Raw genomic sequence first — 12312 nt, 5'->3', positions numbered from 1 at the left:
GCAATCAGTACTCTTAAACCACTGAGCCATCTCTCTAGCCCCCTATTTAACTCTTAAAAAAAGAACACGGGGTTGGGGATTTGTAGAGGGCTTAGCCTAGCAAGCGCAAGGCCCTGGGTTCAGTCTTCAGCTCTGGAATAAATAAATAAATAAATAAATAAATAAATAGATAGAGAGATAAATAAATAAATAAACATATATATACATATATGTATATATATATGTCAAATAACTATATATACAAATATATAGAGAGAGAGCAAAAACTAATAAATAGAAATTTCAGCAAGGCAGGAGGAAGGACAGGTGGGGTTGGCAGGCAGAGAGAATAAATAGAAGGGGCAATCTGAGAGGAAAAGAAGGAAGAACAAGAGAACAAGGAAAGGAGGACGCTAGGGGACCAGCCACACAGCCACACAGCCACACAGCCACACAGCCACACAGCTGCCATGGAGTAAGAGTGAATGTAAAATGCACAAAAGTAAGAAAAGGAAAAGGCCAGAAGCAGAAAGTAGGTGGCATAATTTAAATTAAAAGCTCCAAGAAAAAAGCCAACTTAAGGCTGGGCATTTACTCGGGAGCTGTGTATTGAAACCCAAAGAGTCAAAAGACTAAAAGAGTAAGAAAAAAACCTGCAACATTATTTGGAAAACTTAAAATTTTCTTGCTTAATTGTGGTGATTATAATCCCCAAGTCAGGAAATTCTGCCAGAGGATGTCACTCACAACTTGCAGAATGTTTTCCACCAGATAGTATTGTTCTCAAAATTAAACATTGTTTTATGACTCTGTAGAATGTGAATTAAAAACAGATTAGAAAGCATCAAGTTTGGTTCTTGAGAATTACTATCTATAGTTACATAAGGTATATTTGATTGTATTCCACAAATTAAAACCATTGCCATTTTTAATGTAATTTTCTACATTATTATTGAACATGAGCACTCAAGAGTATATCTCTTAATGCCTGAGTATTTAAACCTGAAGAAAATATAAAAGTCTTCATCAAAAGGAACACATGTATGGTTGAGAATGTATATGTCATTGTCTTTATTTCAATAATGATTACTTGTACTTAAAAAAAAAGAAATTTCAAAAAAAAAAAAACAAGAAAAAAATACTTATTAGTTAATAGACCCATGCAGTTTCCAATTTACAACAGCCTATGAATCTAAAGGTCTGTGAAAACAAGATTTTTGTACTCATGTCTTCTTTATCACTCAAGCCAAGTATTTCACTTAACTACTTATAGAACACAGCACAGAATCCCAGAACAAATGCTGCTGCGGCAAATGGCGAGCACTGAAGCGCTTTCACTGCGAGCAAAAGTGGCGCATGTTTCTTCCCAAGGACAGTGGGAGAAGGCTGAAGGCAGCATAAGACACTTCTGCTTCTGGTTTGTCTGTCTGTGACATAGGCCTCACCATGTAGCCCAGTCTGACCCTCAACTCTCAGCAATCCTCCTGTCTCTGCCTCCCAAGTACTGAAACTCCATGGGCCATAATGCTCAGTGACTCCTGATAACTACCGAAAACCCAATTGATATGAATAATGTACCTACAGCAAGGACTAGCTAGCTGCTCCTCAACTGTGTGAATGACAACAGCCATTTCTGAAACACGTAAAAATAAACAAATACTACTAGTAAGTCTATAATTACAATGGTATTTTTGATTTCCCAGAGAGACACAATAAAAACCGACAGGGAGTCTGAGATGGCTTAGCGGGAAAAGGCACTTGCTTTTAAGCCTAATGACCTAATTCAATCCCTGGGATCCACATGGTAGGAGAAAATTTCTTCAAGCTGTTCTCAGATCTCCACAGATGCACCATGACATATGTGTACACCCACATAAATAAATGTAAAAAAGCCTAATAAAAATGCTTATCTCACCAGGCGGTGGTGGCGCACGCCTTTAATCCCAGCACTCGGGAGGCAGAGCCAGGCGGATCTCTGTGAGTTCGAGGCCAGCCCTGGCTACCAAGTGAGTTCTAGGAAAGGCACAAGGCTACACAGAGAAAACCTGTCTCAAAAAAACCAAAAAAAAAAAGAAAAAAAAATATGTTTATCTCTGCCTAGTATGGTGTGCAAGCCTTTAATCCCAGCACTGGGAGGCAGAGGCAGGCAGATCTCTGAGTTTGAGGCCAGCCTGGTCTACAAAGCGAGATCAGGATAGCCAGGGCTGTTACACAGAAAAAAAAAATCTGTCTTGAAAAACAAAACAAAAACAAAAATTTACCTCTGAAAGAAACATAAATGAGCTATTTCAAGTGACTGAAAATTATATAGCTTAAAACCTAGCAACTACTACCTCTCCTCAAAGCCTGCTTACTGCTGCATTAAAAGAAGCTTTGGTTTGTAACAGTAGGTATCTGAAACTTCCAGGAAGTGCATCCTGTGTAGGATTCTCATAACTGTTGAACAGCTCATGGATTTCCAGGTAAAGAGAAGCCAAGCCACTGCTTGACCTCCAGACTCAGTGAGAAGAAAGCTGAGCTGCATCCACTGCAGTATTCTCAGGACTCTTACCATTAACCTGCCAGATGTTCACCATCTTTTCCAAAGCCCCAGCAAGGTATTTGCCACTGATACTCCAGGAAACAGGTGAGAAGCTTGGGTCGCTAGGTGATCCAAGGCTTTCCTCAGCATCTCCTTCCCTAAAATGAAACAGACAAGTGTGCAATTTCCATCCCCATTTTTAAATTTAGTAAGCTAGATTTCAAACCTTAAAGCAAGGGGTACATACAGGCTAGTTATCATAGGATATTCTTAATCAGCAGTATTTGTCATCACAGAGAAGATGCCAATTATGAAAGAATGATGCTTCAACTACTCACAATTATGACAGAATTTGCCAGTAAAGATATTCAAAATTGTTATGGGTTATAGACAGATACTATTCAGAGTACACTAATTTCTGTATGCCTTATACAGAAGGTCTCAGCAAAGGAATTTATGGAGAGAAAGGAACTTTCACCAAATTCACTGTTGGTTGTGATGTCAATTCAAACAGCCACTGTGAAAATTAGTTTGGAGAGTTCTCAAAAATTAAAACAGAACTACCATATGGTCCAGCTACTTCACTCCTGGGCATATACACTGAGAACTCCATATTCTATCATTGGAATATTTGTACTACTCACATATTTATTGTTTATCTTTTACTGTAACATAGTTGGAAGCAATCTAGTTGTCTATCAACAGATGAATGGATAATGAAAATCTGGTGTCTATAAAAAATGGAATAATATTCAGTTCTAGGTAAAAATTTATCACAAAATTTTTAAGAAAATGAATGGACTTAGAATGTATAATGTCAAGTGAGATCACACAATCTCAGAAAGAAAAAAAGCACAAGACCTCTTCTATATGTGGGAATCTAGCCAATAAAATACATGCAAACAAATGTACATGTAGGTATAGTATAATCTGTATAAAAGAGAACCATTAGGAGGTGAGGAAGGACTAAGTGTAGGTAATGGACATGAGTTATAAAGGAGTACACAAAGCCAATGTGTTTTAGTTCGAACTCTCTTGTGGAGTTTCCATTTTTTGTGGTAGGTAAGTACATAAAAATATATTAAACAGTGCCAGTAAAATCCAGTGCAATGCTTCACAGCCGCTATTCCAAGTGGCTGTTCTGACTGTACAAAAGTTCAATGTGATACACAGACTTTGGGCTTGGTTAATTTCAATGTGTGATTTTTTTTTATTTGAAAACTTTTAAATCAATTTAAAAAACATAAAGGAAATAACTACAGCTAGTTATAGTACTATAAGAATGCAACATGCTGATACAAAACAATTCCTCTAATTCCCAAATAGCCACTGAAGACTGCTGAAAATTAATACACTGTACTAGCTAGTTAAACGTGTATTTGTTAGTAGGCAAATTTTTAATAAGCCTAAACATACACTCTGGAGATTTAGAAATACTATTCTAAAAGAAAAACCTTTAAAGTTTTAATGAGAATGGACTATGCTAACATAACCAAGGGGAGGTATGCTAAAGACCAACTCAACTTTACGCCAGCAGAACAAGCACTTACAGTCTATTGAATACACAGGTCTGTTGCAGTGAGTACTGCTTCTTGGTGACATTCCACACCCGAATAGTGCCATCGTTGCCACTTGTAGCCAGCAGGCCTTTTTTATTACACCAAACACATGTCATTACCTAGAAAAGTTAAGATAGATAAGCCAAGTCAAGTTTTGATTTAAAGGACTTCATCATTTGAAGTTCTATAAAAAAGCTATCTACCATGAAACTGCAAAAATATCCATGGTGTAATCCACTATATATGGTTTCATTTTCTAAATGCCTTGTAAAATACTTGTTTGAAGTACAGCTTTAAAGTACTTTGCCCAAAATCCTTCAAGTTACTTGAGGCCTATTAAGATCTTTTTTATATTCACTTTTATTTTTATTAATTATTACTATATGTATGTAGATATGGGGGGGAGAACACATATGCCCAGTGAACATGTGGCAGTCACATTTTGGGGAGTCAGTTCTCTCCTATAGCATGTGTTTCCCTTGGGTCATCAGGCTTGGATGGAAAAAATTACCCAATGAGCCACCTTAAAGGCTCCCTATTAAAATCCTAACTAAATGTTTAATTCAATAAAGATAAATATTATAACATACTGAGAAGGAATGACTTCAAGAGGCAGAGCAAGCTGCCACACACACTTCTCATATCCCTTCCAGATGGAACTGATGTTAGTGTGAACTTCCTATGGGACTGAAGATGGTTCAGTGGCTACAGGCCTATACTGCTTTCACAGAGGACCCAAGTTTGGTTCCCAGTACCCACATTGGGCAATTCACAACCACCTGCAACTCCAGGTCCAGGGGAAGTCAATGACTCTGATCTCCATGGGTACATGCACTCACATGCACATAACCCTCTACTCTTCTACCCACTACATTTAAAAAAAAAAAATGCGCCGGGCGGTGGTGGCGCATGCCTTTAATCCCAGCACTCAGGAGGCAGGGGCAGGTGGATCTCTGTGAGTTCAAGGCCAGTCTGGTCTACAGAGTAAGTTCCAGGAAAGGCGCAAAGCTACACAGAGAAACCCTGTATCGAAAAAAAAAAAAAAAAAAAAGAAGAAAAAAAAAAACCTTAAAAAATTTAAATATATATTCTAAAAGTAACACAGACTACATAGTGATTTTTAAATCAATTAATATATTTCAGCACTTGCTTCTTAAAAATTTAGAGGCCCACTAAATTAGTCAGCTACAATAGAATAGCAATGTTCCTTGTTGTACAGATAAGCCTTCATTTTTTAGCAAGTGATTTCTTTCTGCCAACCCACACAAAAAGAAACTAGAACTGGCAACTACTTAAGCAAATCTTGGTAATTATGTATATACGTGTGAGAAAAGGAGACACAAAAAGAGACACTGAGCTGGGCGGTGGTGGTGCACGCCTGTAATCCCAGCACTCGGGAGGCAGAGACAAGTGGATCTCTGTGAGTTCGAGGCCAGCCTGGCCTACAAAGCGAGTTCCAGGACAGCCTCCAAAGCTACAGAGAAACCCTGTCTCGAAAAACCAAAAAAAAAAAAAAAAAAAGACTTACACTCTGAGCATCTGAGCAGTTATATAGGTAATTAACATACCTTATATTCAAAATACATACTCTGTTTTGATGAGCCTCCAACTTGATAAATGAGCATTTTCTGAGATCTCCTCCCATATCAGCGAGTGTTTGTGGAGCAGTTTGGTTGTCACGGTCATGTGCAGCAAGAGTGCGCACAAGTTGTTGAGCAGCCCATTGCCTATGCTGTGAGGACAGCCTAGAGGAGAGGCAGCAGGCTGCCAGGGCATTAGCCAGCTCCAGAGGGCCTACAGCAGAAGGATCATAGGAAGGATGGGCATACAATTGGGCAATAAAACCTGCTTAAACAAAACAATGAAATGATGCCCAGGTGAGAGTTGGTGGTGAAGAACAAACAAAAATGGGTTAACCCATTTCTTTATAAATTAGCTCTTTTTAAGTAATTATTTTACTAAGGTATGCGTATAAGATATAACATATTTATCTCACACCAAATTCTATAATAAATCTGATTCACTTCAAATGAATATTTTATCATACACCAATAAATAGTGCTTGCTCTAAAACTTAGACTGGGAATACAGCAGAAATCATTTTCTAGCCTATGCAAAGGCAATGGGCCCTTAAGACCAATAACCTCGTGCCTGTGCTTACAGAGCACCTTAGCAGGGGCATAAGCAGGGTTATAGCTCCGTGACAGAGCACATGATCAGAGCCCACAAGGCTCTGGGTTCTAATACTCAGTACCAAATACATGAATCATTTTCTAAAATGGATCTTAACAGCTAGTCAAGGAACTAGATCAGTGGATCCCAAAGTCCACCAATCCCAGCTAAATGTTCCTGACTGAAGCAGAGGTTAAATAGCAATTTAAGTAGTCCTTTCAAAGAGTTATCTTCAATACTGTCTTTATTTAAATTGTATGAAAGAACCCTACCATTTATGTTGATTCAAGCCATCACCTATAACCACACAAACTGGTCCATTTTTCTAATACTCATTTCTTGGTCTGAGTAAGCCTGTAAATCCCAGCATCCAAGAGGCACAGGTAAGAAGACTGCAGGTGTGAGGCCAACTTGGGACTACACAGTTAGACCTTGTCTCAAATACCAAAGCTATCTCTGAAATTCTTTTATGTTTTAAACTTAAATGCCCTTTATCACAGATGACAATGCAAAACTACACCCCGTAAAACATGAATCACGTCAATTAGAAGACTGTACTCAAACAATATGAAACCCACCTTTCTTTTCTACTTCTGACTTATCATAGTTGGGTCTCAGTTTGGCCCCTTTGTCTGCCAATAATGCCACAAGGGCTTGAGTGACAACAAAGTTTGGGGAGGTTACAAGCTTGTTTTCTTCGGCAATGCCACGGAGGAAGCTGGGTAGAAACTTCCGCTGAATTGGATCATCCACCGTGGTGAGATTGACACCTGTTGCAGCAGAGATCAAGTTCTGAAGAGGCAATTGGGACAGACAATTTAATTGTTACATACTTGTGGAATAGAAAAATTGAATTCCAGTGCTGAGACTCCCTGGGAAACAGGGCGGGGTGCCCCAAGCCGCCTTACCTGTGTACACAGCTGCACCAGCAGCTTTGCAGCACTCGGAGTGTTTGAGGCCAGGCAGCCCACTGCTGTGCTCAGGTAGGCCAGGCAAGAAATGGGCTTGCCGGCCTTGCTGTGCCCACCTCGTGAACGGTCTGCGGTACTTGCCATGGCAGAAGGGCTGGTGGAAAGGCCAGCTCTCCCTGCTGCGGCTAAGCACATTAACCGAACCAGCGTACGGATATCTGTTAACCCCAGAGACTCAAGACCGGCAGCCAGGCTACAGCTGGAACCACTGCCAGGAAAAGAGAACACTTCAGATAAACGAAGAAAATAGGTTTCTTAAGGGACAATTTTGCACCCCACATACATACACCATCCTCATCATCAAAAACAAAACTCAAACAAAAGCTATGCCATCATTAGTCACAAAAATGTCCTTATTTCAAAACATAAGGTAAAACTGAAATGGTCATCTAAACTTTTTCTTTCTTTCTTTTTTTTTTCTTTCTTTCTTTTTTTTTTTTGGTTTTTCGAGACAGGGTTTCTCTGTAGCCTGTCCTGGACTAGCTCTGTAGACCAGGCTGGCCTCGAACTCACAGAGATCCACCTGCCTGCCTCTACCTCCCAAGTGTTGGGATTACAGGCGTGAGCCACTGCTGCCCGGCTAAACTTTTTCTTTATAATGAATATTGTATGCATTGAGAGTTATCACTAAACTAGAATATGACATTAGGAATGTTCACAGAGCCTGAACTTTCAGTCTGGAAATCTCCATGTAGCCACTTTCTAGGTCAAGAGACAGAACTCTAGCAGCACATCAGAAGCTTGTTAGGGGCTCCTTGAAGCCACTGTGCCTTGCAGTAACCCCTGCCTGAGGTCTATACATTAGATGTCTATTTTTAACCTTTATATAGCATGAGTTCTGCAGAAACACTCGTTCACTCTTTAATTTTTACCTAGTATCAACTGGAACAGCTTAGTTTCCAATTTCCGGAAGAGCAACAAAAAAGATAAGCAATTGACTCTGGAACTAAATTGGTATTCTTTCAACCTAAAAAGAGCCAAGCATCAACTGAATAAATAACAATAGTGACTAAGTCTAACCTACGTTCATTCAACAACATATTTTCAAGTTTTGAAAACTCTCTCATATCCCCCACCATACTCCTGTGTGAAGTACCTCAGAAGCTAACTGCATCATTTGACACAACACTTACCTGACTGAGAGAAGAGACAGTGCCCGCATGACCATGGTTCTGGCCAGAAGGACTTGAGCTGCAGCGGTCACTCTCTTTAAAGCCACCACCCGGTCATGAGGGTTCGCAAGGGCTGCTGCCTGTTCTCCAAGTGTTACTCTTCCAGAGGAACTCTTTTCCACAGAACCATGGCAACCTGAAAGCAGATTGTGTTCAGTTCTCTACAAAGTAAGGTAAAGCACCTGGACTACTGAATTCTTCTACCTTGTTTTACATAGATTCTAGTCTGCAAAGAAATATAGCAAGACAATGTGTTTTGCTCACCTAGATATAACTAGCAGAAATTCTCTAAGATATTAAATGTAGAGATTTCTGAATTAATTGAAGAAAACTTCCATTAAATACATGTTTGTTTTTCTTCATTCTTTTTGTGTCACTTCTGATATGAACAGATAGGGAAAGGCATAGTTTTTTTTAACTATTTTATTTGTTTTTGTTTTATGTGTATAAGTATTCTGACTTCATGCACTGTGTGTGTGCAGAGCCCAAAGAAGCCAGAAGAAGGCATCAAATCTCCTGGAACTGAAGTTACAGACATTTGTTAGCAGCCATGTGGAAGCTGGGAGCAGAACTCAGGTCATCTTACAAGAGCAGCAAATGCTCTTAACCACAATCCATCTCTCCAGCCCAAGAAAGACATAAGTAAGACACACTTTGAGTACACATAAAGAGCTAAGTCATTAATAGTGACAATTTTAAAATTTTGGTGTGTGTGTAGTGGGTGCACCCACATGTGAATTTGGCCAGTCTAGTTAAATCAAAGAGCTCCAATCAGGTGCAGTGAAAGACCATACTGGTGGAAAACAATAGAGGAAAAAAACTCACGTCAAATCTCTGGCCTATACTCAGTATCCCTCCCCCAACTAACTGCTAAAGAGACTTGGTGATGTGAAATGGGGCTAAATCATTATTTTTACTATTTACCTAAGAAAAATATTAAAATAGACAACAAAATCAGTGACAATCAGCCTTTCAGCTCACCAATTTGCATCAGAGTCTCTTCCATACTGTTGGTAGCTGTGACCATTGCTACTGATGCTCCCAGTGGATCACTGTCAGGGAACTGAACTGGTTCTGGCACAATGCGCCGGTCATTTAAACCAAGTGGTCCAGCAAGCAATTCAAATTCTTCTTCACCTGTTAATTTTTCATCTTCATCAAGATCTAACATGTCCCAGTCTTCTGGAATTTAAATAAGTATATGGCATGTGAATATAAACATGGCATAGTTCTGCTAAAAGTAGTTGTTTTAAGATACATCTAAAATCACCTAAAATGTTCAAGTCAAAATCCAAGGCCTACAAAATGAACTATGGCACCATCTCCTGGAGATCTGAGCAAACTACATTCCTGAGGTATGTGAGACTACTGGGAAAGGAAGTGGAATCAAATCCATGGAAAGCAACAGCAAATGTTGAACTGATCATAGATGGTTCAGCTAAAAAAATATTCAAGCAAATGAGTGCTCCAAAACCACAAATAGCACTCATCTCAATGTTTTTTTTTCACAATTAGGATGGAAAAAAAATCAAACTGCAAACAAATTACCACCCTATAGTAAAGCTGACATTTGAGCTTGGGTTCTCTCTCCTGTGACTCTCAAGTGTGGACTGTTGTTATCAAGCAACCTCAGATACACTTAGGGAAAGCTCTAGCTAATATGTACACAAACACAAATACACATGATGGTAAAGTTTAGTAGCAGATGTTAAACGAGGACTACACATAAAAATACATGTAAAATAAAGAAGCTCTCAAAACAAACAACTACCTTCATACACACTGTCTTGCTTGCCAATTAGATCTGGAGCTTGTCCCTTGTACCTGCACCAAACATGAAGAACATTGTGTTTTTATATAAAAGTTAGTACCCAAATGCAAATTAAGTCATTAGAATATTGTAAGAATTCATTAATAAAGCAGCAAAAAGTAAAAGTGTTTTGTGTTATGGGACAAATAAAGTAAAAACTTCTATATGTACACGCATGCTTACAGATCAATGGCTGCTTTACAAAAAAAAAAACAACTGGAGACATTTCTGGTCACCTTCAATAACTCTTTTAATCAAACTGTCCTAGGAAGTGTCAGATTTAAAAGTTGCAGAACTAGAGGTTAAGTATATAAAGAATAGGAGTCTTTTTTTTTTCATAGAAGCTCATTTAAACAGAGCAGTATGTTTTTACATCAAAATAATATCTTAGTTAAGATGCCAGAAATATGCTGGAAAATGTCAATTTGAAATCTTGACCCTACACTTTGGAGGGTTAAGATGAGGACCCTGATTGCAACCTGCCAAGATGCTAATGGTTAACACAGTCAAAGTGCCATGAAAGGCCTGCTGCTATGCCACTATGCCTGCAGTCCAAGGAGACCAAAAACAGCTCCCAGATCTGCTAGGAATGGAATTCCTTGACCTCCATAAGCTCTGCCTCCAATTCAGTCATAACTAATTCTTTACAATCAAGTGGGGGAAAGAAAACAAAAACAGTCCTGTGTCTTAACAGAATGAAATATTCTCATTCAAGAGGCTGGTATCTACAACACGACTGGAAGGTACCTTTCAGAATTTGCAGTCTTGGTTTTGGTCTTCAGAGCTAAGTACTTCTCCCTGCAGCTGCCACACAGGAGGTAGTATGGATTTCCACTCCCACATTCACCACCAAACCAGCCATCCACATAGGAGCCATTGCTTCTGTACCCTTGGCGGTTTGCACTGCGCCCACAGCCAGGGTGGTTTCTCTTCATGTGCTGATTGAAGCTCACGACGTTGCATTCACACAGTTCACACACCACCACTTCTTCCCTGTCTTCAGACTCACAAACATGCTGCACAAAATGATTTTATAGCAAATTATGGTCAATTTAGCATTGTAGATAGAGTATTTGTGATATTAAAGTAGCTACTTTTAAATATCCCATAGAGTGCAAAGATATTCATTAATGTTACATAATTTTCTTTCAGTAAGAATTCAGATCACACAATCTCAAGGTATTCTTTCCTCTTTTTATTTGCTTAAGCTATAACATTAAGATTATTCTACTGAAAATAAGAATTCAATAATTTAAATCTACCTCAAACCATTAAAAACAACAAAACTCTCTAGTGAAAACACTCTTTACCTGGCCATAAAGTAAGACTTACTTTCTGAATTTCTAAGATATTCTATTGTGATTAATTTATGTTATTAACCTAATCAAGCAGATAAGAGCCCATATCTATGAGCTCTTTAGTCTCCCTACTATAAAAATGTAATGCTAAACAATGTATACACATAAACCCACATGAACCTTATCCCTGACTGAAGGGTATTACAAGATGTGGGCAGGTACTGTTCCCCAAACAAGGCCTTACACTGATCAAACAGAATCTATGAAGAAGAAGAGCATGCACTCGATAGGAATGTGATTAAAGCAACCATGTTAGGTAACTCAGCAGTGTGTACTAGGGCCTAATGTCAAGTTTTAAAGTTACAATGAAACATTACCACAGTATGGCTCTAGTCATCTAGTCTGGGGAGAGAAGCAATAAATCACACAGAGAAAGCAATCAATGCCCAAGCATTAAATCCCAAACCTCAGGATGAGATGTAAGGCTTTTTCAACTCTATGCAAGGCCGCTGTTAGTAAGCTGTATGAACAGGAGGGCAGGAAAATAAGTCAGAGCAGCCCCCGCTGCAGTCACACACACCCAGGTAGGCCAATCCAGTACCTCTGGGATCCACATTCCCAGAATATCATTGTCACTGGTCAGGTCTTGTCCAAACATAGCTTCCATTGCTTCATCATCAAGATCAATTTCCAATTCCTCATCTAAATTAAAGTCATACAACGCCCCTGGGTCTTGCTGCAAAGATATTCCTTCTCTCCGACTTTGATTCCTGTGAGCCTGCACAGAGCGGTATAACCCCGCTCAGAACAAAACAAAAGAAGCATTTTAT

At 39.1% G+C, this 12312-nt stretch overlaps 1 protein-coding gene across 11 annotated transcripts in view; it reads right to left on the bottom strand.

Annotated features, from left to right (window-relative positions):
- The window catches only part of Herc1 (HECT and RLD domain containing E3 ubiquitin protein ligase family member 1), a 162602-nt gene that overhangs the window by 36019 nt on the left and 114271 nt on the right, over window positions 1–12312 (bottom strand). For 9 of the 11 annotated variants that reach the window (XM_036192321.1, XM_036192314.1, XM_036192311.1 and 6 more), the window contains 10 exons: window positions 12063–12283; window positions 10932–11200; window positions 10146–10198; window positions 9356–9556; window positions 8336–8510; window positions 7140–7410; window positions 6810–7023; window positions 5648–5853; window positions 4051–4178; window positions 2531–2658 (listed from right to left, as the gene is read on the bottom strand). In XM_036192321.1, the coding sequence (XP_036048214.1) occupies window positions 2531–2658; window positions 4051–4178; window positions 5648–5853; window positions 6810–7023; window positions 7140–7410; window positions 8336–8510; window positions 9356–9556; window positions 10146–10198; window positions 10932–11200; window positions 12063–12283 (1866 nt within the window). The remainder of the gene's footprint in view (window positions 1–2530; window positions 2659–4050; window positions 4179–5647; window positions 5854–6809; window positions 7024–7139; window positions 7411–8335; window positions 8511–9355; window positions 9557–10145; window positions 10199–10931; window positions 11201–12062; window positions 12284–12312) is intronic. The other 2 variants (XM_036192316.1, XM_036192317.1) reach the window with 2 other exon arrangements.

The sequence above is a fragment of the Onychomys torridus genome, chromosome 7, assembly GCF_903995425.1.
Source record: "Onychomys torridus chromosome 7, mOncTor1.1, whole genome shotgun sequence".
Lineage (NCBI taxonomy): Eukaryota > Metazoa > Chordata > Mammalia > Rodentia > Cricetidae > Onychomys > Onychomys torridus.
The sequence above is the reverse complement of the archived record's forward strand: the minus strand, read 5'-3'. Positions and strand labels throughout refer to the sequence as shown.